General features: G+C 45.4%; 2 protein-coding genes across 2 annotated transcripts; both read left to right on the top strand.

Moving 5' to 3' along the window:
• The first annotated feature begins 204 nt into the window (after positions 1–204).
• On the top strand, positions 205–5,043 carry LOC119277453 (sorting nexin 2A-like). The gene is made up of 5 exons (XM_037558737.1): positions 205–1,174; positions 1,464–1,673; positions 1,782–2,042; positions 3,161–3,247; positions 4,569–5,043. Exons 1-5 carry the CDS (start codon positions 278–280, stop codon positions 4,647–4,649), a joined length of 1,536 nt encoding a protein of 511 aa, XP_037414634.1. The 5' UTR covers positions 205–277; the 3' UTR covers positions 4,650–5,043.
• A 467-nt stretch (positions 5,044–5,510) lies between these two features.
• On the top strand, positions 5,511–11,354 carry LOC119277452 (protein RETICULATA-RELATED 6, chloroplastic-like). Its single transcript, XM_037558736.1, has 7 exons — positions 5,511–6,280; positions 6,796–6,925; positions 7,257–7,787; positions 8,011–8,118; positions 8,522–9,064; positions 9,439–9,561; positions 10,668–11,354. Exons 1-7 carry the CDS (start codon positions 5,715–5,717, stop codon positions 10,830–10,832), a joined length of 2,166 nt encoding a protein of 721 aa, XP_037414633.1. The 5' UTR covers positions 5,511–5,714; the 3' UTR covers positions 10,833–11,354.
• The last annotated feature ends 1,254 nt before the right edge of the window (positions 11,355–12,608 follow it).

The following is a 12,608-nucleotide window of genomic DNA, read 5'->3' as shown; positions in this document are numbered from 1 at the left end:
GTTTTAATTAATTAACGGTCCTGTCTTTTTCTAGGATATATCTGCAGTCCCGTCGCAACTGACACTGCAGTATGGAAATAGAAGTCAAAGAAAAGGGGTAGATGCGCGCCCTGGACCCACACGGCAGTGGGTGTAGGGGACGAAAGGGAGGTAGGCTTGCCTTACACGTATCACGGCGCTCGCCTTTCTCCCTCCCTCACCCGACTTGACTCGTCGCCGGCTTTCCCCGCCAGATCTCGCTTTCCCCCCAACCCCCACCTAACCGCCGGCGGCCGCCATGATGGCCGCCGAGTCCCCGGCGACGGTGAACCACCCCGCTGACCAACACCTCGAGACCCTCGCCCTCGATTCCTCATCTGCCGCATCGGCCGCTGCTTCTACCGACCCTCTGCTCCACCCTCCTCCCTCCCCTTCGCCCCCCTCCGCTCGCGCCGCAGCCGCGAACGGCGACCCGTTCGTCGAAGAGAACGGCGAGGATGAATCCCCTCCGATCCTCCCCACCCCCGACTCCCCGGTCGTTTCCCGCGAGCCGTCACCGTTGTCCTACCAGATCACCGTTACCGACCCCAAGAAGCACGATGAGGCCGCCACCGGAGCGGCGGGCGTCATCCCTGGCTCCGGCAGCTACTTCTCCTACCTCGTCACCACCCGGACCGCCGACGGCAGCGAGTTCCGCGTGCGGCGGCGCTTCCGCGACGTGGTGACCCTCGCCGACCGCCTCGCGGCCACCCACCGCGGCCTCTTCGTCCCGGCGCGCCCCGACAAGAGCATCGTGGAAGGGCAGGTCATGCAGCGGCATGAATTCGTGAACCAGCGCTGCGTCGCGGTCCAGCGCTACCTCTGCCGCATCGCCGCGCACCCCACCGTTGCCCGGAGCGATGACTTCCGTACCTTCCTCACTGATCCTAGCGGTATCCCGACCTCCGAGGGCGAGTCGCCCAGGTTCAACCCCTCGATTACTGCCGCCTCGCCGACGGCTGTTACCACACCAACGACGCCTACAAAGGGCGGGCGAGACTTTTTTGGTATGTTCAAGGACCTGAAGCAGACGGTTGCGAATGGGTTGATGGCGGTGAGACCGCCTCCAGTGGAGGAGGAGACTGACGCAAAGTTCCTCTTCCACAAGGCCAAGCTCGAGCAACTGGAGCAGCAACTCGCAGCGACATCTCAGCAGGTAGCTGTGTGTGTTGTTGTCTGTTTTTTTAGAGCACTCATGTTACTCTCATTCTGATGGTTACTCTTAATTTCTTATGCATAATTAGTGTAGTTTTGACAGAGGCAACATGTACTACATTAACATGTACCCAAATGTAGGAATTAAATTATGCATGCTTGTTAAGTACATGTACTACATTTGCATTTTGCAACTTGATCAAGAAATTAATATCATATCAGGTTTCCGGTACCATGGGGCAGTGTACAAAAGAACACCAGCTAAGTCTATTCTTCTACATAATTTGTAGGCAGAGGCGTTTGCTAAAGCTCATGAGGATTTTAGAACAACTACAGCTCACTTGGGAATGACATTCGTTAAGCTGGCAAAGTTTGAAAAGGACCAATCTACATGCAGTTCTCACAGAACTCGAGCTGTTAATATTAACAATTTTGCAAATGCTGTTGTCAAAGTCAGCAGGTCTCAGACAAAACTGGATGCTGAAATTGTGAAACATCTGGTATGTGGGAAGTTGGAATGAGAGTAACATTATCTTGGATACAGTCATACAGATCTTCTTGATTATTTTTGTTCCTTGATCTGTAACGGTGTTTATGCTTTTTTACAGGACACTATCCATAAATACCTGGAGACGATGACTTCTGTTCACAATGCATTTACTGATCGCTCTAATGCTTTGCTTCATATCCAAAGTCTATCATCTGACTTATTTGCTTTGCACAACCGGGTGGCGAAACTTGAATCTGTGTCATCAAGAGGAATAGATCAGGAGAGGACGAGGTATCAGAAGGTTGAAGAACTGAAAGAAACAATAAGAACATCAGAAGACGCGAAAAGTCATGCACGCAAAGAGTATGAACTTATCAAGGTAAATCACCTAAACCTTTGAATTAAGAGTACAACGTGCGTGTTGGACTTGATAGTGGCATTCTGAGATATGAGTTGCTATTTATTTTTAAATTGCACAATTCAAGGTTGTTATGCCATAAGGTCAGATGACAATGTTTCCTAGTTTATGGTTAATATTCTTGCAATGGTTACACAAGCACAATTAAGTATTTGGGGAGAGCAATAGCTTCATACTGCAGTTTACATTTTATCGAAAACTATCAGCCAAAATCAAAATAAAAACACCGAACTTCAAAACGTTACCTGGCACTAGTTAAATGTCATGAACACTATAACGAACTCCGTATAATGCATCGTTTGACTTTGTCAGTCAGTCTGAACTAATGTTATTAATTTACTATAGTGATGTCTGAGGTGTACTATTATTAGCAAACAGTGTTATGCACGCTAAAAAAATTATGTCCGAGTTAAGCTCTCAGAAGTTGGAACGAACTTGTAGCTTCTTTTGCTGCAGCAGGCGGATATTTGTTTTGCTAAAAATTCACGAGTCAAGATCATTAGTTCAGTATGGTTATATGAGTTGTGGAAAGTATTCCGAGTACATTAACTGTCAGTGAAGTAACTGAAGTCTCTATATAGTATATACGGATTGACCATTAGTTTTCAAGACAGATTCCTACTATTTAAATGATGACAATGCCAGGTATGACTGAGATATACTACGTTATGTATTGACCTACTGGGACAGGTTTCTCTCAGTAAGTCAGTACATAAACTTGAATATGTAGGCTGTATTTGTCCTGTGGGATTTGTTTGTGTTGACAATATTAGAGAGTCTTTAAGCCTGTCGTTCAACCCAGATAGCATGTTTTGAGTTGACTGAGAAATATTACGAGGCACGTCTATGTAATAAAACACTCTCTTTCAAGTCAAGTAAAGTGCCTTCATGTTTCTCTTTTCTTTTTTCTTTCTTGGTGTGGGAAGTGCCGCATCCCTCTGTAGCTTGTAGGTTATCAAACCACATGTTAGAATTTTGGTAACACTTGGGACATGACTATGCTGTTGATTTTAAGTTCCCATTTTGTTGTTTGGCATGGACTATTTGGGGTTTCTCTGAAATAAGCTTCTCTAATGCAGGAAAACAACATGAATGAAATTAAGAGATTTAATAAAGAGATACGCCAGGATTTGGTGGAGATGATGAAAGGCTTTGTAACAAGTCAGGTATAAATTTCAAACTTCAATTCTGAATCATTATTTTGGTTGCCGGTTGTACGATCCTTTGAATTTTTGTAATGCAAAATCAGAAGATAAATACATCGGTTGAGTATCTGTCTACCGTATTACCTATTGCGATTTGCTGTAAATATATCTTCATAGCCCCATTATTTTTAAATTCAGTATCCCATATTAACCCAAAATGTTACCCAATACCATTGCATAGTATTGCCCAGTTTGAAAGCAGAAGTTAGTAATGACGCCCACTGTGGCTACTGGCCTACTGCACAGTTGGTCGCTTTTCTGCAAAAGTGCAAAATGAACACTTGGAAATTGGTATGTAGTGACCATGGCTGTGTGAATTTTGTGCTGCACAACTTTGGATTGTATATTTGTATGCATGAAGCAGAAGTGAGTTGTCGGTCCACTTGATGTTTGCAGTCTCACCTTTTTTTTGGATTAGTTTGAATTGCTTACCACATATGTCACGTGGTTTGCAGTCTCACCTTTCTTATCTTGCATCGTTATATCGACCTAAGAGCATGTGAAGCATGTTCCTTTTTCATGTTTCTGCTCGTTGGTTACCTAGAGCTTGAGCAACACATAAAGAAACACTTCCAAGGCTTGCAGAAAGTAGAAACCATGTCGACCTAGAGACTGGTAGGGGTGTCCAATTGCAACTATCTCGAACCAGCAAAGCCCCTGTAGTGTTCTTAGTTTGTAGGAGTACATGGTATAGACTGTAAAATATAAATGATATGGTATATTGTTGTTTGTTGTGTTTATTTCTCTATAGCAAAAGGAAAGGATAAACTCTGATTAAGAGGAGCAAACCAATGTCCATATGTCAAACATTTATGCTTCATGGTAATTTGGTAGTGATGTGAAAATCTACACTGTGTATGACATCGTTTTGGAAGACATGACTTGTTCTGTATGTATGGATAGCGAAGTAGCGTTTGATTGGATAGTATAGATAACATCTGAAATGTATTTTGGTCCACTGTAGCGCATTGGCAGTCTATGTCTGTCGCCTTTTTGGCCAAGAAAAAGTTCATCGCGCATGGAAACTACTTTAGCTTTCCAACGCCGTGAATAAATAAATTTCTAAAGTTCACATCAGGCAACCTAGATGGCGTTGTGTGAAACTCAAAATTATATAATACCAGCAGGTGCATAGAGCTTATTGGTGGGACACTGTCTTGTTTTCAACACCTACGAGCTCTCTACAACTCTTTGAAAATAAACATTGCATTTCACAGTACCAATAATTTGGTCGTTGCCAAAGCGAACTAAATTGACATCCTTGCATTTTGTCAATGTGCAGGTTGAACAGTCAGATAATATTGCTAGTATATGGGCAAAGTTAGCAGAAGACACAAAAGGATATGCAGAAAGGCGCAGCTGAAGTAGGATGTAAATATAGGTGTGAATTTTGAGCCATTCATCTGCAGCATCAACATTGGTGTTACCGCATTGAGATTCATGTCATCACTCGCTCGGTGATTTCGGCGATATGTGCAGATACAGTTTCCACTCCTCAAGGGGCACCGCACCGGGTCAAGGATTTTCTTGGATGTAGCTATCTCCGGATGTGTTACCTGAAAATTTGTCAGGAAAGAAAGAACAAATCCCTTGATCGCAAAACCGACACATCTGCTTTCCCCCCAGTTTTTCCCCACCCTGGGTTTATTAGCTGTAATGCTGAGTTTTCTCTGTACAATTACGCGGCACTAGCTGACTGGAGCTCCATGCTTCCTGAAAGAACCGTATACATGAGAAAGATTCTTTTCAGTCCTTCAGAAGAGTTGCAGGCTTGCATTTGTTTGATGTTATGCTGCGCATCCTCAGGTTTGTGCTTAAGGTGAGCCACTCACTCGTCTCCGACGACGAGGCTGACTGGTTGGATGTGCTCGCGGAGGCGCGAGCCAGTGGTATGGTCGGCAGCTAGTAGCCATTCCTATCACGCAATCAGGCACCAGGCATACGGGTGACCCTTTCCGAGCTCCCTGAGACGCCGCGTACACATGCTCAAGTTCCCGCCACAAAACCGGTAGAACGAGGGCTACTTGCCATGAAATTTTTTTCCGCCCGGACGAATTACGCCAAAAAATCCACTGCTGTCTCTGTCTTCTCCTTCTCTCCCAAACAAATATGGTACGATCTGCGGCGTGGTGCCTCTTTGTCCGCTACTTGCACGCAGTGTCGACTAGCTTCAAGCACTTCGAACGCGTGGTGGACGGGAAATGCTTCCAAGTTCTTGATTTTTTTACAGGGCATGTCTTAGAGAGGTGAGAAGGCGTACTTCTGCGGTACAAACAGTTGTACAATTCTACTGCTGTGCTGCTGTGCTGTACCAGCAAGAGATAATTAGCCAACGGCCACGGGCTACAGGCTACTCCATATCTTGTTGCCTCGCTCCGCTTCCCCCTCGCCGCCGGCGCGCCTCCGGCGACGTCTCCGCCCGGGGAGAATGCTGCCCCACGCGCCATCCCGGCACCTGGGCGCCGCCAAGTTCAAACCCCTCCTCCCCGCCAAACCGCCACTCTCTCCCGCGTCCTCCTCCCGCGGCACCCTCTGCGCCGCGGCCGCCTCCCGCCGCGACTTCCTCCTGCTCGTCCCGTCCCTGGCCGCGGCGTCCACGGCCCTCCAGTACCTCCCGCTCGCGGCCTCCGCCGCGGACGACGAGAAGCCGGCCCCGACACCGCCGCCCGTTCCGGCCGCAGCACCGGCCCCGACACCTGCTGCGGAGTCGGAAGGGGAGGCGCTGTCGAGGATGTACGACGCCACGGTCATCGGCGAGCCGCAGGCCGTGGGGAAGGACGCGCGCGGGAGGGTGTGGGAGAAGCTCATGGCCGCGCGGGTCGTCTACCTCGGGGAGGCCGAGCTCGTGCCCGACCGCGACGACCGGCTGCTCGAGCTCGAGATCGTCCGGAAGCTGGCCGCTCGCTGCGCGGACGCCGGGAGGACCCTCTCCCTCTCGCTCGAGGCCTTCCCCTGCGACCTCCAGGAGCAGCTCAACCAGTTCATGGATGGGAGGTTTGCTACTGCCCTTTTTGTTGATTGGAACGAAATTTACCTGTTCCTAGTTGCCATTATTCATAATTCGAACCTAGATACGTACAGGTACAGTACACGGCAAAAGTTTCTATATGCTCAGAGTTTTGTGTTTACAGTTGGTATTGTGGTTTCATTTTGATAGATTTATATTACTGGGAAGTTAAGAATAGTTTCGACTCAGGATTTAGAATATCGATAACAGAAAAATTTAAGACCTCGTGGAAATATTTTGAATTTCCAAAAAAATGGAATTATTCCAATCAAAATTCACTGAATTAGACCTAGTTTAAATTTGATTTGAATTAATTTGAATCTCGTCTGAAATTTTGTGATAACAAACATTTCAGGACCCACCGAATTTAAGAAAACATGTTGAATTTTTTAATCCTTGTTCACCTTTATGGGGAAATAGTGTATTTCTATGAGAGCGATTGTGATTTGTCAGCCTTGCAATACTTCCTCGACGAACTTCTAACAGGCCTATCTTAATTCAGAATTGACGGCAACAACTTAAGGTTGTACACATCTCAATGGGCACCGGAGCGCTGGCAGGAGTATGAACCTCTTTTAAACTACTGCCGTGATAATGGAATCAAGCTTATTGCATGTGGAACTCCGCTTGAGGTAATTCATCATTGTCACACACATCATCCAGCAAAACTGCATCTGCATGTGTTTGTTTATGCATATTTTTATCATCACGATCTTGTTCATTACTACTTCTGACTTTCTAAGGCTGACTAGACTTGAGAATTGTAGTTATTCAGTGTTGATTTTTACATTATTCCAGCTGGCAAGCCTTTTCCTGCCTTGCGTCATCAAGTGCTTTTACTCGATGCGTAAGCACCTATTCTACATCCTCATTGGCCCTTGTCTGAGAAGTATTCTTATATGCAGCATACAGACAGCTTAGTTTTCTCTGTGGTGAAAAGTACTTAATACATTTCTTGACTAGGTGGTAAGAACTGTCCAAGCAGAAGGAATCAAAGGCCTTTCAAAAGAGCAGAGGAAGTTGTATGCTCCTCCAGCTGGCTCAGGCTTCATTTCTGGCTTTACATCCATCTCAGGCCGATCATTGATAGACAAGACGTCATCCTCTCGTGTCTCTCCTTTTGGTCCTAGCTCATATCTATCTGCACAGGCAAGAGTAGTTGATGATTATACCATGTCCCAAATAATAATGAAGGAAATTAGTACTGGAGATCCTTCAGGGATGCTCGTTGTTGTAACTGGTGCAAGCCATGTTATGTATGGGTCACGAGGAATTGGTGTTCCTGCCAGAATATCTAAAAAGATGCAAAAGAAAAAGCAAGTTGTGATCCTTCTTGATCCTGAGAGGCAAGGTATAAGGCGAGAAGGTGAAATCCCCGTAGCGGATTTATTGTGGTATTCTGCTGCCAAGCCATGCAGTCGAAATTGCTTTGACCGTGCTGAAATCGCTAGAGTTATGAATGCAGCTGGTAGGAGGCGTGAAGCTCTGCCCCAGGTTATCACTTGCTCTGTCAGCATATCTTTTGTACTCCTTTGCATTATATCTCTTACTAACTGTAACATGCCGTAAATGATGTTACTCTAGAAAACCAGTAATGGGCTCTTTAAAAAGTTAACACAGCTAAAAACTTGCTATGTCAGGCAGTTATGATTTCTAATAACATTGCATTTTCTTATGTTTGAGATAATGTAATTTTTTTGCATTTATTTCATTACAGGATATTCAGAAAGGAATAGATCTTGGTGTAGTTTCTCCTGAGATATTGCAGAACTTTTTTGACCTTGAGAAATATCCTGTTGTGGATGAATTGATTCACCGATTCCAAGTAGGCACCTGCTTTACTCTTTCACTCCTTTCCCTTGTAGTTATCTATTTATGGGTTAGTGCTTGACCATACGGCTGCATACTACTGCTTCAATAATATATTCCTTCCTTGATTATATTTTTAAAAAAATCTATCAGAACTGTTTATGGACAGCTCAGCCCTGTCAGATTTTATCCAGGATCAGCCCCGCCTGGCATCCCAAAAGGAAAGAACTGCCAGAAATAATCAATATTTACTAGTGATATTATGTGAAAGATGTGAAAAATATTTTGGGAAACTGAAAGTTCAAGGCTGGGTTTACAAGGGCTGGGCCAGTCCTTGAGCGGTCTAATTGATTCTGCTTCTTTATAGCTAGGAGAACTTACTGCATGTTGATGATGTTGAAAATGGTCATTTTGTGCAGGGTTTCCGTGAAAGGTTACTGGCAGATCCCCAATTCTTGAATAGATTAGCTATCGAAGAGGGTATATCAATAACTACAGCTGTCCTGGCACAATATGAAAAACGGAAAGGACGGTTTTTTGAAGAGATCGACTATGTCCTTACTGATACAATTAGAGGTTCTGTTGTTGACTTTTTTACAGTCTGGCTTCCTGCTCCTACTATTTCGCTCTTATCTATTGCTGACAATGGTTCTGGTGAGAGCTTGGAGCTTGTCAGAGGATTGTTAGGGTCACTGCCAGATAATGCATTTCAAAAGGGTATCGTGGGCCAGAATTGGGACATGAATCAGAGATTTGCATCGGTACTAGTGGGTGGTTTGAAACTTGCTGGTGTTGGATTTGTTTCCAGTATTGGAGCTGGAGTTGCTTCGGATGTTTTGTATGCTGCTCGTCGATTTTTGAGTCCTACAAGTATAGAGGCAGAACGCCCAAGAGCTCCCATTTGGAAAGCAGCGTCTGTGTATAGTGGCTTCCTTGGAACATCAGCGAATCTGCGGTATCAGGTGCTTCCTTGTTATCCTCTTTCTAATTTCAAATGAAGGGTCAAGAATTTAGATGTATATATGTGATGAAGTTCTAATACTAAAAAATTGTTCACAAGTGATTCTGGCTGATCATGTGGATATGTTTTGTCTGTCGAGTTGCACATGTGAGGGCACATGATAGGAAATTTAGCAATGGTTAAAATGATCTGTAGTATAACATACCGTGGATGAATGAGTTAGTCTAAGGGCATACTGAGGCCTTGCAGCTGCAACTGTATGCTATCAAGCAGCCTGTCTAGTGATTTATGATCATATAAGCACAACTTATAATTTTGCCTTCCATTTTTGACTTATTCTGCGATATCTAACATTTCCCCGACAAATATGTTAAGGTCATTGCTGGTCTAGTGGAGCATCGGCTTGGAGAGTATCTTGTGTCATACTATAATCAGCCATTTCTTGCTAATGTGCTGTCCTTTGTTGCACGGATAATCAATTCATACTTTGGAACACAGGTTTGCCACTTCTGCATTTTGTACTCCTGTTATTAAGTGTTTTTTTTTCTGGTTAAGGTGTTCCATCAAGCTGGTTGAACTAAACAAACAAATATCGGGATATCCTTCCAAAGAAAAAAACGTGATTAGCATGATGAATAGGGGCTATTGATGAATAGGTGTGATTCAGAGAGCAGGTTAGCTATTGATGAATAGGGGCTAATTTAATCATTTTCAATTAGCATGATATGGGAGACCTCTTAAGGCTATGGCTACAACATGTGGTCTCCTCTCTCCATACAAAGCAGATATGGGATACAAGTGTACGACTCCAACACTAACACCATGCCCTGGCCACACACTTTGTAGTACATATTACATTACTACAAGATCCAAATCTAACTTGTAAGTTATAACCTACAAGTACACATTCGCCACAAACTCAGTACTCAACACATGTCATCTCGCATGTGTGTCCTGTACATGTGCTAAGAAAATATTGGAGGCTCCACTGGTCACACTTAACGGGTGCATGTGTGTCACTCCGTTTTAATAGAGCGCGCCATGTCAATCCTAGGAATTATACCTAAATAATCAAATAATCAATATCCGTCACTAGAACCAAAGGTTCATCTGTCAACACGCACATTGTTGCATTGATGAATGTCTAAATATATGTGCATGAAGAGCATATTAGTGCATGCACACAAAGCCAATTGCATCTAACACGGTCGATTCACTTCATCCTACGGGTCAAATGCTCCGCACCATTTAGATGCAACTGGATGCACAACAGTGCAGATCATTTGACCCATAGGATTAGCTATTAATGCAGAATTGGATACACTAATTCTTTTGGATCAAGCCGCTAGCCCGTTCAACCACTATCCGCGGTGCAGATCACTCATCCATTGGATGAAATGAAATGATCCACCCCAACCCCTAAGTTTGTGTCTGGTAGAACCGTTGCTAAATATCTCCAGGGACAGAAATAAAACTCCTACAACGGCAAGGATTCATTTGTGCAGTCTATTACTCCACTACTCAGCTTCATACATATATTTATGCATGATAATACTTGCATTCCAGGTTTCTCTAGTCGTTACTGACAGCTATGTTTGATGCAGCAATGGATTGATCTTGCACGATCTACAGGCATCCAAACTAGCGAGGAAGAGCCACCTTCTCCTGGCACTCTCATCTCATCAGAAATACCAGTGTTAGAATGTGGCACGGCAGAAGTACCAAGTACAGACGATATTAATAAGAACCAATCAGGTGAGCAGACATAGCCAAAAGGCTATTGGCTGTGGGCATCCAACTCAAGGAACAGTCTCCATCTTATGTTACATCACATACAGTACAGGCATATAGACACACAAGGTGTTCGTACAGCAAGACTGAATCCCAACCACATTGCATTGTTTTTCGGGAAGGAAAACATGAAATTTTGAAGAGCAGAGTTTTCATTTGAGCATTCTTTTCTTGCGGCTAAAAGGACTTCTTCTACACATCTCTGGAGTGAGTAAATATATTGTGTACATCATCAGGAAACAGTCAGATTCTGAAACACACACACACCCCATTTAGACTCTTGATATAATCTTGGATTGGCATTTGGTAACATAAGTTGAGTTTCCATGAGAAAAAATTTCCCACCTTGTTTGGCAGCCATGAGTTGTATTTGATCAAATGAGTTGAATTCAAGTACAATTTTTACCATAACTGGAACTGGTAGAAATTGGTATCTCCATTTTTTGTGTTTAGTGTCATCTGGAACTGTCGATACTTGTTTACACCAGTGACTGGTGAGAGATGGACGCCTCTGTGCGCTGGCCCAGCATGTTCATCCAAATGCAGTGCAGGCATACATCGGGCTCCTGTCCTTTCGATATGTCGTAATCGTACAATTAATCGAACAAATCTAGCCCGCTGTTGCTATTGCCAGAGGAATCCAGTTCCAAGTCACGCCCATCCAACGCGGCGATATTCATCTTCTTTTTCCAAGGACCCAAATATGCGTCCTCACCGACCGATCTCTGGACCATCGAGGAAGAGGACATATCCGAAGTCTAAATAACTGATGCTATTATGAGAGGCAAGTCTGAAGTGCCCAAGGAGGACCGGATCCGGATTCTGAGTAAGGCTGTGGCAAATAATAATAATCATTTCAGCTGCAGCTGAAATATCCATGTGGCAGCAAAATCAGCAACAGTAAAGTTCTAGCACGCTGAAGCATTTGCTGCAGCGGTTGCGGTCTGGCTCTTGATCTGAACCGTTCGACACGGTGGGTACATCCTCCCAGCACTTCAGGTTGGGATTTCATCTCTGACGCTGAAAAACATTTCTCAGTTCCCAGGGGACGGACTTCATCACTTCAGAGGATCAACACTGGGGGGATATTTGACGGATCATATTCATTACGAGTGTTCATCTAGTCTTAGATTTCAAAACCCTTATTAATAAGTCCAGGTGCAGAGCAAGTACAGAGTGTGCACACATACGGTGGATACTCCCATCACGTGACATGGCACGGCGCAGCCAGAGGGCAGCAGACGGGGTCAGACGCGGGCGCATGCTTCCGAGCCTGGCATCTGGCTTGCCAGGTTGGCCGCCACATGCAGCGGCGCGGCACGAGCAGTTCGCTCCGGGAATGCCGGGCTGCCTACCCCAATATCTGAACGGGAAGAGTATCCATCTTGGACCGACGGACGGATGCCGAGGCGGTCGGTGCAGGTACGGTACGGCGCGGCCGGATAGAGTATACCTGATGCGAGCGCGCACGAAGCTTCCCCGCTCCTTCCTTCCTCTCCAGGGCTCCAGCTACGAGGAGCCGAACCACCGCTGCACGCACGTGCGCCTCTGCGCGCCCATCTGTCGCTCACGCGCTCGCCTGCGCCGGCCTGACAGGCAGGAAATCCAAGCGGCGACGAACTGGCCACTGCCTCGGTGGCATAGTTAAGGGCTTCGCGCTCGTGTGTCGTGTGTGACTGGATGCCGGACGTGACCGCGTACTTGCACACACACCGGCAGACCCAGCGAACGGACCGGACGCGCTTGTTCACCTG

This window comes from Triticum dicoccoides, chromosome 3B (assembly GCF_002162155.2).
Source record: "Triticum dicoccoides isolate Atlit2015 ecotype Zavitan chromosome 3B, WEW_v2.0, whole genome shotgun sequence".
Lineage (NCBI taxonomy): Eukaryota > Viridiplantae > Streptophyta > Magnoliopsida > Poales > Poaceae > Triticum > Triticum dicoccoides.
The sequence above is the reverse complement of the archived record's forward strand: the minus strand, read 5'-3'. Positions and strand labels throughout refer to the sequence as shown.